This window comes from Taudactylus pleione, unplaced genomic scaffold, assembly GCF_031769625.1.
Source record: "Taudactylus pleione unplaced genomic scaffold, aTauple2 ptg000120l, whole genome shotgun sequence".
In the NCBI taxonomy this organism is placed as follows: domain Eukaryota; kingdom Metazoa; phylum Chordata; class Amphibia; order Anura; family Myobatrachidae; genus Taudactylus; species Taudactylus pleione.
This window is the reverse complement of record NW_028284522.1, coordinates 12,373,233-12,392,210: the sequence shown is the minus strand read 5'-3', so window position 1 is coordinate 12,392,210 and position 18,978 is coordinate 12,373,233. Positions and strand designations below refer to the sequence as shown.

Genomic DNA, 18,978 nt, shown 5'->3' with positions numbered 1-18,978 from the left:
ACTCAGTACTCCCAGTAGTGCCCCCCCAAATGCAGAGCCCCACGTGGTGTTCCCCCTTATGCAGTGCCCCCAGTAGCAGTCCCCACAATGCAGTGCGCCCAGTAGCGGTATCGCCTTATGCAGTGCCCTTTATATGGTACCCCCAGTAGTAGTCCCGCCCCCCTATGCAGTGCCCTTTATATGGTGCTCCCAGTAGTAGTCCCTCCCCCCTATGCAGTGCCCTTTATATAGTGCCCCCAGCAGCAGTCCCCCCCCCATGCAGTTTTCCCAGTAGTGGTCCCCTTATGCAGGCACCCTGTAGTGATCCCCCCTATCCAGTGCCCCCTGTAGTGGCCCTTCCTATTATTGCCCCCAGTAGTGGTCCCCCGAGTGCAGGGCCTCTAGTAGTAGGCCCCTTTTATAATGCCCCCAGTGGTAGTTCCCCCCAAGTAGTAGTCCCCAGTAGAGTAGGTCCTCCCAATTGCGACCCCAGTAGTAGCCACCCCTCCCCCTGTAGAGGTCCCCCCAGTAGTAGCCACCCCTCCCCCAGTAGAGGTCCCCCCAGTAGTAGCCACCCCTCCCCCAGTAGAGGTCCCCCCAGTAGTAGCCACCCCTCCCCCAGTAGAGGTCCCCCCAGTAGTAGCCACCCCCCTCCCCCGTTGTGCAGATAGGTTAAAAAATATAAAATATATATACATATATATATATATAAAAACATACTTACCTGAATCTGTGCTCCTGGTCCTGCTCGCGACGCCGCTCCCGCCCGGGCTTGCGCGCTCAGCATTATGGGACAGACGTCAGTCCCATTACCCACTGCAGGAGCCGGACGGAAGTCCGGCTCTTGCAGTGGGTGCTGCAGCAGTCAATGAGAGTCTATCTGACTCTCATTGGCTGCTGTTTAACACACGCATCGCCGCCAGCGCTGGCGGCGATGCGTGTATTATGCACAGCCTGAGCCCGCCTCCTGGTGCTATTGGGCAAGCGCTCAGGGGGAGGGAACGGGCTCAGGCGTGCAGCACAGGACCGGCGCTGGAAGCCTAGCGCCGGTCCTGTGTAAATGTGTAGCGCTGACCGCACTCATTGCGGTCGGCGCTACACTGGCTAACTAGGGCGGGCGGGCTGGTACCGTGGCCGGCGGCGCCCCCCCCGCGCCACCGGTCCAACGGCGCCCAGGGCACGCACCCTGCCCGAACCCCCCTAGTTACGCCACTGGACATGGACATACATTAAAGGGAAGCGATAGCAATAAATTCACTGGTTATACTCTGATCATCATATCTCCGATCACATTTGCTCGTAAAAACAACAGAGGCTGCTAAGTGGTCACTGTATTCTGTGACACTTAGATCTCAGAAAAACTGATTCCAACATGCAGAGATAAAGTAGAAGCGATTACCGGGACAGAGAAGGAAAACTTGCAGCTTGCAGCTGAGGGAGCTGTAAGTTTCTCTGAACTGCAGGGGTCAGCACAGCAAAAACAGACAGAATACTATGTAGAGACGAGTATTTACTGTACCATGAAGCATCTGGCATAAATCTGATCTATTGGCCACAATTGGATCCTGTAAACACAGCGAACGGTTTGCAGATGTACAAGCTCCCCTGAGTACCTTATAGGTTCTTGGCATGTGCTACAGTCAGTGCATAATCCAGAGAAGTCACAAAGTAAAAGTACATACAAAATAGATGCTTTTGTTGCACCTTATTCCCAATGAACTGAATTGCAATCAGCTGTGTACAGAAAGCAGTCTGGAAATAGAAAAAAAATAGAGTTATGGTAGACTCACTGGGATAACTCTCTTTCTTCGAGGTCCATAGGGTCCACAGGGGGAATCGGTATAAAATACTGCCTAACCCTAATCCCCCCTTTAAGTGCCTAACCCTAACGCCCCCCTTCCCCGCTGCCTAAACCTAAGTCCCCCAGGAGGGGGGCCTAACCCTAAGTCCCCCCAGGAGGGGGGCCTAACCCTAACTCTCCCTCCCCCTAGCCTAACCCTAACCCTCCCGGGGGGTGCCTAACCCTAATTCCCCCCCAGGTGTCCTAAACCTAGCCCTGTCCGCTCGCGGTGCCCGATGCGTCGGGGGAAATGTCAGGCGTCTAGATATAGACGCCCGGCATTTCATCCCTCGCCGGGATATGACAGTCGGAAAGCCGGCTGCCTTAAGCTTCCCGATTGTATACCCCAGAGGGATACCATGAGGATAATGTGGTTGGAGAGATCCAGGCACCAAACAGTTAAAGATTTCAGCTCCCAGGATGCCTCGGCTCCTCCTCCATATATACCCCACCCCCAGCCACAGGCCTTCAGTTTTGTTAACAAGCCTCAAGGCAGGAGAAGGAAAGAGGAGAAGGAAGAGCCATCATACACCAGAAACACTTTTACACAAGATGAGGGAATCTGTGACCGAAAGAAAAAAATTACCCATGCAGCCAGGTGCATCAGGGTGGGTGCCCTGTGGACCCTATGGACCTCGAAGTTATCAAGGTAAGTCTATCATAACTCTAATATTCTTCTTGAGGGTCCATAGAGATCCACAGGGATACCATTGGGATGTCCTAAAGCAGTTCCCCTGGGGTGGAGGATGCTCCTAAGCAGAAAGGAGAACTCGTCACCCAAAGGAAGCATCCTGAGAAGCAAAAGTATCGAAGGCATAAGAAAAGTGTGGACAGAAGACCACGTGGCTGCCTTACAGAACTGTTCAGCAGAGGCACCACAACTAAACGCCCACAATGGCCCTACAGACCAAGTAGAATGTGCTGTCACCGTGCTTGGAACAGGGATATCAGCTTGTGTGTACATCTGGGAGATAGTCATACGTAGCCATCTCGCCAGAGTCTGCTTGTTAGCTGCCCATCCTCGTTTGTGAAAAAAACCATATAATACAAAAAGAGCTTCTGATTTGTACGCTCCACATAAATACGGAGAGCATGACTACATCCAGGGAGGCTTCACCTACACAAAGATCTGGAGCCTGAAAAGCTGGAACCACAATTTGTTAACTCTACCTTAGGAAGGTAACCCTCCCTTGTACGAAGAACAGCTTTATCCTGGTGAAAAATAGAAAATGGGGAGCGATGCAAGAGCGCTGCCAAATCAGTGACTCTGCATGCAGAAGAGATAGCGAGGAGAAAAAGCGTCTTCGCTATCAACCATTTCAAATCCACAGAGTCCAGGGGTTCAAATGGGGGAGCTTGTAGCCCCTTAAGAACCAAAGATAAATCCCACTGTGCTATCGGTGGAACAAAATTAGGCTGAACTCGCAGAACTCCCTGAAAAAAAATTCTAATATCTAGTAATGAGGCAATCTTCCTCTGGAACCAGACTGATAGAATCCTGTACTTTCAAAGTGGCCTGGCGGAGACCTCGGTATAACCCCCGCCTGGAGAAAAGCCAGTACCCTGGAAATCCTAAACACCTTAGGATCATACTTTCTGTGGGAAAACTAGTGACCAAAAGAATGCCAAACCCTGTAATAGATGCAGGCAGAGGCAAGCTTTCGTGCCATAAGCATCGTCTGAATTACAGAACTGGAATAATCTTTTGCTCTTAAAATGGAAGATTCAAGAGCCACGCCGTCAAAACCAGACGAGATAAATCTGGATGCTGGCAGGGACCCTGCGTTGGCAGATCCTGCCATAGAGGAAGAGGATATGGACTGTCTATGGATAGATTCTGTATATTGGTGAACCAATGACGTCTGGGCCAAGCCGGAGCCTCCAGTAATTACTGTTCCACTTCCTGCTTGAATCTCCTGAGAACTCTTGGGAAGAGGGAAATCTGAGGAAAGATATACGCCAGATTGAAGTCCCATCTTACTGCCAGTGCATCCACAAAGGCTGCTGATGGGTCTCTGGACCTAGACCCGTCTGGGGACCTTGTGGTTGTGACGTGATGCCATGAGAGCTATTTCTGGTAGACCACTCTCCTGCATGTATGTTTTGGTGACTTAGGAAGTCTGCTTCCCAATTGAGTACTCTCGGTATTAAATATTGCTGAGATGGCTGGAAGATGACATTCTGCCCAAAATCACAATCTTTGTGACTTCTTTCATGGCTGCATAACTTCTCCCTGATGATTGAGGTAGGCCTCTGTTGTCGCGTTGTCAGACTGGATCTGGACCGGCCTGCCCTTGAGCAGGTCCTGTGGCCTGACCAGTGCTTTGTATATTGCTCGCAGTTCCAGAATGTTTATGGGCAGATGACTTTCTTGATTTGTCCATCTTCCCTGAAAAGTATGATGACCTGTCACTGACCCCCATCCGCAAAGACTAGCGTCCGTGGTGAGAAGCACCCAACTTGGAAATCAGAATGGGCGTCCTTTGTTCAGATTACCCTTTTTCAGTCACCACAGGAGGGAGTGACAAACCTCTGGAGTGAGAAGGATCTTCTGAGACTTTATTAGATGACACTGTCCGTTCCACCTGGAGAGAATCAACTTTTGCAGAGGCCTGGAATAGAACAGAGCATACCCCACCATGTCGAAGGTGGATACCATTGATCCCAGGACCTGCATCACTAACAGAATGGATACCTTTCATTGTGTAGCAGCTTGCATATTCACAATGATAGGGCCGCAATCTTGTTCTCTGGCAGAAACACCCTTTGTGCCTGAGAATCCAGAAGAGCTCCCAGATGTACCATCTGCTGTATTGGAGAAAGCTGACATCTGAGTCTGTGCTAATATCAGAAGGTCATCCAGATATGACTAGTATTCGGACTACCTGATGCCTGAGATAGGCTGGCATGACCGCCATTATTTTGGTAAATACCTGGGGAGCCGTAGATAGGCCAAAGGGTAGAGCCTGAATTTGGTAATGTTGCTGAAGGACAGCAAACCATAAAAATTGTTGGTGGGATGGCATAATAGCAACATGCAGATATGCATCCTCAATGTCCAGGGAAACCATATAAACCCCAGGCTCCATTGCCAAATGACTTGACAGGAGAGTTTCCATACGAAACTTGGGTACATGGAAAACCTGTTGAGGGTTTTTAGATTTAGAATAGGGCGATGAGCCCCATTCGGTTTCTGAACCAAGAATAGATTGGAATAATAACCCCTTCTATGTTGCGACACAGAAACCGGGATTATTAATCCCACCTGCAGCAGGGAGTGAATGGCTGCCTGAAGGGCCAAGGCCCTGACCGCATCTGATGGAGGATCTGTGCAAAAAAACTTCTGGGGAGGATACCTCCTGAAGGTGAAGGCATACCCCTGAGAGACCACTTCTTGGACCCAGGCATCTGTTGTTATCCAATGCCAGTAATCAGCAAACTGAAAAAGTTGGCCTCCCACCCTGGGATTCCCCAGGAGGAGGTCCGCCCCATCAGGCGGAGGGTTTGTTGTCTGGTTTAGAAGCTGGACATCTTGCCGACCCAGACCTCTTAGTTTGTTGCCTTGTAGCCCTGTGGAAACTAGACGGCTTAGCAGAAGACTGTTCCCTTGATCGTCCCCGAGGACGAAAGGACCGAAAAGAAACCTGCCTAAACTTTATTGTAGCATTAGATGGCAGACCTGCTGACTTTGATGCCGCCAAAGTAGCTATTATTTTGATCTAAAACTGCTCAAAAAAAAACTTTTCCATAGAAAGATAAGACTTCCAGAGCCTTCTTTGATCCTGTATCAGCTTTCCGGGATCTTAACCAAAGAGCCCTGCGTTCCACTATTGAAGCTACTGATGCCTTAGAAGCTAAAATTCCAGCATCTACAGCAGCTGCTTCCAGATAGGAAGCTGCTTCCCATATATGGGAGATATACATCATCTGTTCTCTGGTAGCATTTGGTAGAGAGTCTTCCAATGCCCCCATCCATTCTTCAAGAGCTTTGGCTACCCAGGCTCCAGTCATAGCTGGACGAGTAACAGCTCCAGATGATGAAAATATTGCCTTAAGACATGCTTCAATTTTTGTGGAATCCTTCAGAGAAGATGCTGACGGAATAGGCAATGTAGCATTTCTGATTAAATGCATCACATGAGCATCTACAGTAGGAGGTCCCTCCCATTTAGTACATACAGAAATTGGGAAAGGATACAACAATGTTATTCTTTTATTCACATCAAACAGTTTGTCAAAGTTACCCCATGCCTCTTCCAAAAGCTCTGTGAGTTGTTCAGATATAGGAAACTCCGTTTTGGCCACCTTCCGGTGGTGATTAAACACTGGAGCCTTCTTACTATGAGCTGGTTCATCATCCTGAATATCAAGTATTGATTTAACCGCCCTCACCAAAGAAGGAACATCCACTGTGGACGGATGGTCCTGCTCCCCCGAGCTAGACCCTGGAGAGGAACCCTGCGCATCATCTGATTCCTCGAATGATGTGTCTGAATAAATATGTTGAGCAGACTGATAGAAAGATAACTTGCACTTAGGCACCTTAGTAACTACTGGTCTGCTTTCAACATTTAGATGGTGCCATACTCTGACTAGAATGGCCATAAACACCCTTCCAGGAAGGATGCATAGAAGGTGCAAACATGGCATGCTGTGGACACCCCATCCAAGGAGGCATAGTGGGAGCAGCCATACGATCCACAAACTGCTTCATTACATGGGACAAAGAGGACACCCAAGATGGCTCTTGTACAGGGACAGATAAACTGGACTGGTGAGGTGGCTATTTATAACAGACAACACACAGACCATCCTTAAATGTTCTGAGGGGACAAACAGGCCATACATGATTTACATGAAACCAGCACAGGGGGCTTCCCCTCCTGTTTCCCTTTATCTTTTGACATGTTAGAAAATAATGGCAATAAAGATAATAGATGCAATGTTATGTGACAGCCTTCACAAAATCTTAATGAATGTGAAGTACTCAAGGAAAAACCTACACCCCAAAGGGATGGAGAGAAAAACACAGTTATAGTTATAATTGACAGACAGAAATAAAAGACAGTGTCAATACAGCAGCTAGCAAATAGTCACATACAATACATATGTAATATAATTACAATCGACTCTAAATCAACTACACAAACACCAGGAATGGTAGGACATAGAGCACTATATACCTCTATACAAGGAGACTGACCCAAACCCTCCTGAGACCAAGAGGTACAGCAACGCACTGAAGTGGACCATGAGCAGCTCATATACACGTGGAGGGTAGACGGAGCAACCCAGACGTGCAAAACCCTTTGGAGGGACTGCATCTGGGCCGGGGGAGGAGCTGCCGGGGGAGCACCTACTTCCCCACTAAGCTGCATCCAGTCAGGTACGCTTACATTGTGGCAGCAGATATGCGTCTGCTGCCAATCCCCGACGTCAGACGATAAGGCCCCAACAGTCTCGTGAGGACTCGGATGCTCCCGGGCCCTGACTGCAGTGGCTTCCAGTGCGTCTCCGATACTGGAATCAAGGACTGCCGTGTGCGATTCCCAGTAAGCAAGGAATCGCCTTACCTGACATCTCCGTGCGTCAGGTTGCAGTCCGGGTCACAGCATCGCTGCTAGCAAGCTCAGCCGAGACCCACCAGAATCACCAGCCCTGTTACTGGTGTTGCGGCCCGGCAGAGGTAGATGGAATCGCAGTACATGCGTCTTAATTCAGAGGCTTAGTACTGCCAATCCAAAAACATAGAAATAAAAATAAAACATAAATAAAAGCTTAGGACTGCCTGAGAAGTCCCGATACAAAGATGCGTCTTAATCCTGCCACACCAAACGAACAACTGAAGGCCTGTGGCTAGGGGCGGGGTATATATGGAGAAGGACCCAAGGCATCCTGGGAGATGAAAGCTTTAACTGTTTGGTGCCTGGATCTTTCCAACCACATTATCCCCATGGTATCCCTGTGGATCCCTATGGACCCTGAAGAAGGCATTTCCGTATTAAGATCTGCTGGTTAATACATACAAATGCTTAACATTAACTCAGGGTGAGGCTCGACAGCAGGTAATGGTAAAAGCTTCATCATGCGTATTGACAGTATTGCCTTTATTGAAGCCTTGTCCAGTTGCCTTCTGACATGAGCAAACAAAGTTTAGAGTACAACATGTGCCATGTATATGAATCTTAATATTAATAGTAAGGCCATTCTGCAATACAGGTCAGGAACAAAGGAAAAGGTCAACATAACATACTAAGGGGTCAATCCGATTAGGTACGATTTTACAAAAGCTTGCGTGTGACCGAGAAATGCGAGATCCAATTAGAATAGTCAATTCATGGCCGACGCCGCAAGGATGTTGCGACTTTTCTACAAAATGCAACCTGGGAGAACTACATGAAAAAAGTGGGGAAACCATCCTGGACCCCAAAAAACTGACAACAGAAATAGTAATACCATATAGAAGGCTGTTAGAGGCCATAAGGAAAGTACTGGGGTTTTTTAAAAGGTGTACTTTTTATTAAGAGTGGAAAAATAATAGCAAGTGTTTTCATCAAATTAAAGTCTTTCCAGCATTTTGGGGCACAGAAAAATGTCTGTATAATAGTTTTTCAGTGTTTTTATACAAGTTTGTAAAAAGTTTGAATGAACACCTTTATCTCATATCTGCAACTTCTAAAACCCCTTTCCCATCAACACAACACCCCTGCACAGCTGTCCCACATCATTTGCACCAACACATACCTGTCCCACATCATTATATCTCCATATACCTGTCCCACATCATTTACACCAACACATATCTGTACCACATCATTTATACATCCACATACCTCTTCCGCATCATTTACTCCTCCACATACCGGTCCCGCATCATTTACACCTCCACATACCTGTCCCGCATCATTTACACCTCCAAGTACCTGTCCTCACATCACATACACCCTCACCATACCTGTCCCACATCATTTACATCTCCACATACCTGTCCCACATCATTTACAAGATCAGTTTAAAATTGAATCACAGCGACGCCATCTTGCGACTGGCCGCTAGACTCCATTTTAGAAACAAGAATCTGAAAGACGCCATTTTGTGACCAGCGCCATTTTAAGTTACAACTCACCAGCTAAGTACAGATGGCAATGTTTTTGATAATCTACCAAGGGCAACTGGAAGAACAGCCCCTGAGAAAAAGTAAATAGAATAGACAATGCACCTGAATACTGTGAGTGTTTTACATACAAATTGGAAATCCCTGTATGTAAACAAGTATAGTTGTGGCAATTGTAATATAACTCAGGCATTGATCTACACAATTGAATTTGTCTGAATCCTAAACAGGTTTTAGTCCCACACCCAGACAGAATGGCCCCAGCTTCACAGCTGGGGGTAACACATTTGCATTACAGTTTGAAACTGTAAATAAGGAATGAGATATGTGTGTGTGTGTATGTGTGTATATATATATATATATATGTATGGAATCTCATGCATGAACACCGCACATTACGCACAGTTGAGCTGCTAACATGACGCTCAGTAGCGAATGCACAATATCCTGCATGCGAACGCTGTTTATTAGCTGCATGCGTGCACATCTGCCCCGAATCAGATAAACCTAACTAGCGTCTTTTCCCATATTCCTAATACTTACATAATGCACACTTACACAAAAGGTTCCATAGCTATAAAGTAAAAGATTCAAGTTTTATTCATTTATTACAAATGCTGTGAAATAAAGACTATTTTGGTATCTAAGGTTTAATACGTGATAAGTAAGCCATGTTTCATATTATACTGATCCGCACTTTATCCACAGCTTCCTGGTATCAACGGTGTGAAGATCGCATCATGCATTCTCAACTTATGGACCGCAGAGACTTCAAGCAATAAAATGTATATGATATGAACAACTGTTAGGATGTTGTATGAGGCCCCAGTTGTTGGAGGCTGGATTGGGTCTAATTGAATCAGCCTGTTAAATGCTCTGTAACAGATGCATCCCCCTTGGGAACCAATGGCATCAGCAACAAACTTCTCTATTGTTTTGTCTATTCCTGGGGGGTATAAATATGTGTGCTCCAACACTGGGTCTTAGTCTTCGTGCTGAATGCTGATTGACGAGGGGTTTCTTGCTGATGCCTAACATCTGGTCCGGAAGCGCTGCGTATGTATACTGTACTTGGGTCTGTATAATTCCTTTGCGCCGAATTGTGTCTGGATCAATAGCATGTAACTGACTGTACTTTTACTTGAATAATACTTTGTGCTTTGGAACCACAGATTCCAGGTCTGAAGTCTTTATTTACTGTATGACTGCGTATGCAAATTAGCGTCATCCTTAGAAGGTATAGGCAGGATATTAGAAGGTATAGGCAGGATATTAGAAGGTATAGGAAGGAGTGTATAGAGGTTCTAAGGCAGTATCGTTAACTGAAAACTAGAATTAAGAATGATCTTTTCAGCTGGTAGTATGCAATAAGCTTGCAAAGAGATAATCACAAGGAACCACAATAAACAATTTAGCAATGTTTTGGGGCCCAATCCTGATCTACCATCTACTGGCTGTCAGGTTCCCCGACATTGAGCCCAGAGCAGATATAGGAGGTAACTGCTGTGCAGGACAGGCGACTATGATACGCATACCAAAACATGTCCAATGGAGCAGCCAAATGATATCGTATCATATCAAAAGTATACATATGTTTAGTATACTACAGATCCATGGTTTTCAAACTCAGGGCCTAATTCAGACCCGCTCGCGAGCGCTGAGCGCTCGCAAGCGGGTCGATGGTGCCCTAATGCGCATGCGCACGACGGAGGGAGCTCCATCGTGCGCATGCGCGAGACCCGCATAGCGACAGCCAAGCTGTCGCTATGGGTCTCGCACCAAAGGGGGCGTGCTGTCGATGGTGAGTGACAGCACGCCCCCTTTGGTGGGCGTGCCGGGGGCATTGCTGCCCAGACGGAGGCGTTCCCATGGGAACGCCTACCGTGTGGGTCCGGCCCCACTGACATCACTCTGATAGAGCCAAAAGCACTCCTGGGCTTGCGGAAGCGAGACCCTACCGCAGGGTCTCGTCGCAAGCCCGATGGTCGCGATGGTCTTGACCATCGCGACCATCTTTTTGGCCGCTCGCATAAGCTGTGGGTGGTCACCCACAGCTATGCGAGCGGCCAGGAGGCCGCTCCATTTTTAGGTAGGAGGGCCCTGATTCAGAGCGACCACTCTGGTCAGAGCGTCCGGCTCTGAATCAGGCCCTCAGTCCTCAGGACCTCACACAGTTCATGTTTTCCAGGTCATCCAGCTGGTACACAGGTGTATTCATTACTCACTGACACATTTTAAAAGGTTTCTGAATACATGTGGGCGGCATTGTTAGTGCAGCTTGCAAAACGTTTAGATCCTGTATATATACTGTATGTGCTGGAAATTACAGCAAGGTACCATACCTAAACCACATACATTATATCTGTTACTGTTTAGATCTAACCATAATCATCACATATTGGCAGATCCGATCATATGTCCCTGTTTCTCATACCTGTTTACAGGTCATTAGTTAGGAGAGTGCGACCGGTCAGACGTCTGGTAACTATATGGCCGGAGGACGCACTGACTAGATTACAGGATATGTTGGAATTCACAAACTGGGATTTGTTTATTGATGAGAGTAGGGTAAATGGCGATATAGATATTGACTCTCTAGCATCATTGGTATTAGGTTACATCGGTTGCTGTACGGATAGTGTTACAGTAACAAAGAGTATTAAAATATTTCCCAACGTGAAGCCTTGGTTGAACGGGGAAGTTCGATCTCTACTCAAGGCTCGTGATAGAGCGTTTAATTCTGGTGATTTAGAAATGTTGAAATCTTCCAGGTGTGAATTGCAGAAAGGTATTAGGAGGGCTAAAATTAGTTACTCCGCAAAGATTGAAGCTAGAAGTCATGATAACAGGAATCCGAGAAGCCTGTGGCAGATGATCCAGGATATTACTGGTTGTAAAATAAAAAAGGAGGTGATTAGCAATGACAATAATCTATTAGCTGAAGATTTGAACCTGTTCTACTCTAGGTTTGATCAAGAGAATAGTTTTTCTGTTACGCCCCAAATTCCCCGGGTGGGGGAGTCTCCTCTTATGTTGGAGGAGTATGATGTGATTAAATGTCTACGTCGGGTTGATTTGTGTAAATCAGCCGGCCCGGATGGGATTAGCGGTAAAGTCCTCAAGGGGTGTGCAGACCAGTTAAGTTGGATATTAACGGTCTTATTTAATTTGTCCCTTTTTAATTGTGTAGTGCCGAGATGTTTTAAGAAGGCAAATATTGTTCCAGTTCCAAAAAAGGGGGTAGTAAAATGCCTTAATGATTATCGCCCAATTGCACTAACTTCATTGATAATGAAATGCTTTGAAAGGCTGGTATTAGGACATATTCAATCTTTTTTCCCAGCAGATTTTGATCCTTTTCAGTTTGCATATAGGAAAAATCGTTGCACTGATGATGCGGTACTTACAGCACTTCACTCTATTTTAGCTCATTTGGAAGTGAGGGATTCTTATGTTCGGATACTCTTTGTTGATTTTAGTTCTGCTTTTAATACGGTTATTCCCGTCTCACTAACATCTAAGTTGTTTGACTTGGGGTTAAGTGGGTCTATTTGTAACTGGGTTTTAAACTTTTTAACTGATAGACCACAAGTAGTTCGAATTGGAGGTGCTGTGTCGGGGGAAGTGCTGATTAAGACTGGTGTTCCCCAGGGTTGTGTTCTCAGCCCCCTATTATACTCGCTATTTACCCACGACTGCGTGTCGACTTCTGATTCTGTGAAAATCATCAAATTTGCTGATGATATTGCAGTCGTTGGGTTAATTAGCAGGAATGATGAGTCCCATTATAGGAAAGAGATCAAAAATTTGGTTTCTTGGAGTGGTGATAATCACTTGCTCCTAAATGGTGACAAGACAAAAGAACTGGTAATTGATTTTCGTAGGAGATGTTTAGAGCAGAAATTGCCAGTGTCTATTAACAACCAGGATGTTGATATAGTTGAGTCTTTTAAATTTCTGGGTATCCAGGTTGTGGCAGATTTGACATGGTCTTTAAATACACTGTCCCTAATTAAAAAGGCGCAACAGCGTTTGTTTTTCCTAAGACGTTTGAGGGCCTCGGGAGTTAGCAAAGTAACTATGCTAAACTTTTACAGATGCTCAATTGAGAGCATTCTGACGTTTGGTATCATTATCTGGTATGGCAACTGCACAGCGAGTGAAAGAAGTGCACTGGAACGGGTTGTTAGGACCGCCAGCAAAATCATTGGCGTGCAGTTGCCAACTATTCATGATGTTTATGGGCTTAGGGTTGTAAAGAGAACCAAAGGTATCATATCGGATCCAAGCCATCCATTTCATGAATTTTTTGATAAGCTCCCATCTTTAAAGCGGTTTAGAGTACTTCGGGCACGTACGAGTCGCTTGAGGGTTAGTTTTCTTCCATCTGCTGTGCGCATGTTGAATGCTATGATTGTATCTCTTTAGTTAATTTTAATTTTATTATTTTTGTGAAATTGTTTGTGATAACCTTTACCATGGATTGCTATTCACTGTTTTAAAAAAGTGCAATGTAATTTCGTCTGTCAAACTTGTTTTGCTGATGACAACAATAAATACAATACAATACAATACAGTGGATACAGACTACATACATCTGTGTTCTACTTATTGCATAGGGATACATGATAAGTGTCTGAGATTATACACATAACTATCCTGTGTCACTATTGTTATTTTCGTAAATTTTTATTATATATATATATATATATATTATTTTTTTTTGGTCTATGTGTGATATTAGTGCTTTGATCATTCATTTATCTCTGTAATATGGTCATAGATAGTTATTCTAGTGATTTTCTCTTTTTATTGAGTATTTATTAAAAGGTATGTTTTAACTACTATTCTATTTCTTGTGATTATGAAATTGTGGGGTGTGCCTCGCAAAGGAGTCTTTTTCTTTACTTTCTCTTGCTGCACATTTTAAAAGATCCACAGGTGGATATTATTACACTTGTGATTCAGTGAGGAGACAAGGAAAACATGCACTGTTTGGGTTCTGAGGACCAAGTTTGAGAACCTTTGCTATAGATCAGTGGTTCTCAAACTCAGTCCTCAGGACCCCACACAGTTTCCAGATCACCTAGCAGATGCACAGGTGTACTCATTACTCACTGACACATTTTAAAAGATCCACAGGTGGAGCTAATTATTTCACTTGTGATTCAGTGAGGAGACCTGAAAAACATGCACAGTTTGGGGTCCTGAAGACTGAGTTTGAGATCCTGTGCTATATATCAGACCTATAACTATAGTTTTTGGTGCCCTATGCCAGAACGAGTATTGGTGCCCCACACCCCCCCTTTTATTCAAATAGGGACTTAAGATAGTGCATCTGAAAAAGGGCCATGGCCTCATGGGGAAGGGCCAGGGAAGAGATAGGGGAGGCCAGGAGATGTTGGGCATAAAAGAAGAGGAAGCTACAAGTGAGAATGATAATAAACAGAAAACTTACAGGTCCAAACAGCGCCCCCTGCCCTGCGGTGCCCTGTGCCCGGGCACAGGTTACACTACCCTAGTTACTGCCCTGCTATAGATTATGTTATCAATATCTGCTTCCTTTATATCTAACAGTTAATATAAATATGATAAAAACAACAGCATGGCCCAAATACATTAGAATGAGTCCACCAACAGCTGCCAAGTACAGTTCCCCTCCATCACACACTCCACCTGCAGAGCTAACAGCAGATACATACAGCGCTTACACTTGTAGTTTTTATATGGTTTGTTCATAAGGTCAAACAGTCTTCGTTCTGGGATAGGTAAATAGAACAAAGTTTAGTCACAAAGTCCATAAGGATTTATTTACTTTCAGAATACTCCCAGGCAGATAAATGACTAAAGACTATCTAATAGGCAATCATTTACTTAGATTTGCAATATACACACAGGAACTTTTTAATTATGACTTTGCAATGCAATACTAGGCTTCCTCCGTAAATAATACCTAAAACAGGTTTTAAGATTTCTTGTCATAAAATATTCCACTCACCTCCACTTTAGGCTGTACGAAATCTAATGACTGCGTGTGGTTTCCTATTATCATACACATGAGTGGCGTCTTTGTACCACTTAGGGGCAGTGGTCGAAGTGGGAAATTTGAAGTGGAGGTATGGGGATGCATAATAAAAATGGGTGTGGCAATGCATAATGAGGTGCATGGCTGTGTCATGAGGGGTGCGGCAACTCAAAACGGGGGAACGTCATGCATCCATTTTATCATCTCTCACCATTTGCACCTGCACTTGGCCTGATTCACTATGGATCGCTAGTGCGATTGCACACACAAGTCTGCTGCAAAAATATGCTAACGGCCAGCATAGAGACACCCACTACCCCTATCTCACATCCGTAATACCTTGCAGTGCTGCGTATATATCGGGAACATCAGACCCTCATGCACAATTACAGCAGGTCTGATCTTACTCAGAAATTGCTAACCTCGTTGCATGCAGTGAGTACACAAGCTGTGTATGCTGTCACAGTGGCTAATTTATATAAGCCCATGCAATTGTGTTTAAAAGGACAGGCACAACTGTGTTTCTCTGACCCTCCCTACCCCCCAAATGCTGAATACCTGTCACTCACTCTGCTATGGCTTTCCGGAGTCTGCATTATCACAAAGCTGCTGTTGTGCACTACTGTGCATGCGCAGTACGCAACAATAAGCTGTCTGTGTACGCTGTTGTGATCTGTGCTGAATCAGGCCTACTGTATACTTTACTGGTATAGAGCAATATACTAAGTATGTTCTCTTACAAGTTCATTGAGAAATAATATTAGGCTGTGGCACGCGCCACCTTGCCGCTGCTTATATCAGGAGTCAGGACTGACAGGGAGGAACAACACATCACCCAGCTGAGTGGAGCTGCATTGGGGGGGGGGGGCTGCAGCTGCAGCAGTGCAAGCTATGGTGGCCCATGGGGGGTGGCATCTTATCAGCCAGCAGCCGCAATGCATGCTCTGTAGGGGATTGTCGCGGTTGGCCAGCAGCAGGGGGTTGCGGCTGTTACCGGCTGCGGCTACCAAGGCTGCCATCAGAAATTGTGTGGCCCGGTAAATTGTGATTCTCCCCCGGACCTTAATGGGGTTACAGAGTGCAGGGAAATGGGGAACAGGGAAAGTTAGCTGGACTGGGGGGGTGGGGCAGGGAAGGGGTAGGCTGGACTGGGGGGAGAGGGGCAGGGATGGCTAGCTTGAATAGGGGGGAGGCGGAGACAGGCTGGACTGGGGAGGGGTAGTCAGGGCAGGGAAAGGTGGCTGGAGTACAGGGAGGCAGAGGCAAGAAAGGCTGGATGAAAGGGGGGCAGGGAAGGCTATCTGCACTTGGTGGAGGGGCACAGAGCAGTACCTGATTTCCTCGTTTTTTCAGAAAGCCTGGAGAGAGCCGGGGACCCGGGTGGGAGCAGTGCAGTCAGTAAGAAACAGCCTTGTCTGCATGTCAAATATTGTGCCGGCCGCGAGCCAACCACACCTCACGGACTGGCAGCCAATCAGGAGTGGCCTCTTCTGATTGTCTGCCGTTCCACAAGCTGTGATTGGCTCGCGGCCGGCACAATATTTGACATCCCGATGGCGGCGAAGCTTCTTACTGACTATCTCCACCGCTCAAACCCATCCCCCGACAGTCCAGGTGGCTACACTGCGTTGGGCCGGAGAGTGGCAGCTGTTACCGGACACGGCAGCGTGGACGGCGCATATGAGATGCGGTCCTGGCCAAGGGACGGGCACTGGCGGGGGGGCAGGCACGGCTGGGTGGGCGGCGCCACACTACCCGGCATTTACAGTGAATGCTCACAGGCTATCAAAGGAGCACAGCCCCTAAAGCCATCCGCAGTTATGTGTGTGCGGCTGGCTTTAGGGGCTGTCCTCCTGAGACAGCCTGTGAGCAGTGTGTGTCGCTGACTGACAGTAGCGGACACAGGCACTCCCCCTGTCCCTGCAAGTTGAAAAAAAAATTAATTGTTCAGTGCCAGAAGTGCCGGTATGCCATACCGTTGCATACCGGCACACTTCGAGCACTGCTTAGGGGTCTATTTACTAAGCAGTGTTAGGAGACAGAGTGAAAAGTGATAAGGTGCCAGCCAATGAGCTACTAACTGCCATCTCACAGGCTGTGTATGAAAAATGACAGTTGGGAGCTGATTGGCTGGCACCTTATCACTTTTCACTCTGTCTACTAATACTGCTTAGTAAATAGACCCCACAAGTTGCATACACACACAACGATTTAGTAAATGAACGATTTTAGTAAACGATTTTCGTTAATTTTTTCAAGGGAAAAATTTACAAAAATCATTTACTAAAATCGTTTATTTACTAAATGTAATGAACGATTTTTTTGAACTACAAACGATTTTTGCATATTCTCTTAATGAAAATCGATGAGTTGGTCAGTCTGACTGAACTCCAAACGTGAACTCGCATGAACGATAATCGTTCATCGTTTTAACTTAGAAAGTGAACGATTTTTTCAATGATTGAACGATAAACGATATCGTTAACGATAATCGTTCAAAAAATCGTTGTGTGTGTAAAATATAACAGCTTGTTGGAATGTCTGGAAAATCAGTTTTACTAAAGCAAAAGGTCTGTTTGGACTAAAATTCCAAGCAATTTTTAAATGTTGGGACTTGTAATTCCACAACAACTGAAGATCCACAAGCTGAATTGAATAGCAGTAGTGTATAAATCAGTTAGGTAACCTGTGGATTTATCGCCAATGTGGGACTACAAGTTTCAGCATTTATTTAAAATAATAATTTCCCCCTTAGAGGCAATTTGGCAGCAAGTCTCTCAGGTCTGATCCAGCACACAGGAATTTGTAATGAAGTGCTGAGGAGAAGTGTTTCTTGACAATTGAAATCCACCTCCCTACCCTTCAACGTCAACACCTGGGTTGCAGATGTAAAAGAATAATGAGCCTAACTAATATGGAAATGGTTAATGTTATGGGGTCTTTGCTGTACAAACAGTGGTGCACTGCTACCTGCCAGCCAGAGACAGCCATCTAAAGCTTTGTTGTGGGCAATTGTTCCCCCCCCCACCCACCACTCTGTCCCACTCCATCACTCTCTCTGTCCAGTAACTGACCAGTGAAGTTACCTATTGCAACCAATGAGCTTCTACCTAGCACTTATCTAGTACATTCTATAAAATTATACGTAGAAGCTAGTTGGTTGCTATGGGCAACTTCTCCACTCTTTAGAAGGCTTGAAACATTTCCCCTTTAGTCATTAACACACCCTCAATAGTAAAATTCTCCTCTATACGTCTTCCTGGCCTCCCCTGGCTGGAGTGGATTCAGGGTAGTGTTACAGCACCGCGCCAAGTGTGAGGCCATACCTGCCGCTTTGGTGGGCTACGGTGCTGATCCACAAACCACGAAGGTAGCAATGGTTAGATGGGAAGGTTTAAGCATCTTGTAATTCCACACTCACTGGAGAACCACAATTCACAGCATGCCCTTCCAGCTTTGAAAGTTCAGTTGTTTACAATACAGGGAAAGCAAATGTTTATACTTGGCAAAAACATACCACTGTGATACAATACATAAATTAAAGTCAATGCAGACAAAAGAAAAAACTAATTAAAAAAAAATGAGAGTTAATTTCTGGATAATTAACCATATTAATAAGTAGGTAAATGTACTCACAGAATTGAAGACTGAGACTTAGGAAGGCAAGAAGTGCAGCCAGGGCCAGCAGTAAAAGAAACCTGTTTCGGAGAAGCATTCTTCAATTCCTTTTACTTAGTCTTCATGGTTTCTTCATTTCTGCCATTAAACATCCCTGACAAAGTAGAATTATAAATTGAGGTACGGTGGTTGAATAATGCAAGTGACATAGGCGTTTATATCAAGGCAGATGCTGGACAAAACAGCTTTTAAAGGCTGCACTACCACCTAAATGTACTAAGCTACTGATTCTCTAAGTGGAGCCAGAGCTGTAACCAGACGTTTTGGTGCCCTGGGCCAGAAAAGAGCATTGGCGCCCCCTATTTTTCAAAGAGGGACATAAGATGTGTGCCCGAAAAAGGG

The 18,978-nt window shown here is 45.7% G+C and overlaps 1 protein-coding gene across 3 annotated transcripts in view; it reads right to left on the bottom strand.

Annotated features, from left to right (window-relative positions):
* The window catches only part of PXYLP1 (2-phosphoxylose phosphatase 1), a 122,573-nt gene that overhangs the window by 63,706 nt on the left and 39,889 nt on the right, over nucleotides 1–18,978 (bottom strand). The window contains exon 2 of one of the 3 annotated variants that reach the window (XM_088472101.1): nucleotides 18,595–18,730. In XM_088472101.1, the coding sequence (XP_088328227.1) occupies nucleotides 18,595–18,673 (79 nt within the window). In that variant the 5' untranslated portion in view covers nucleotides 18,674–18,730. Of the gene's footprint in view, nucleotides 1–14,931; nucleotides 15,017–18,284; nucleotides 18,361–18,594; nucleotides 18,731–18,978 lie in introns of those variants that run through there. The other 2 variants (XM_088472103.1, XM_088472104.1) reach the window with 2 other exon arrangements.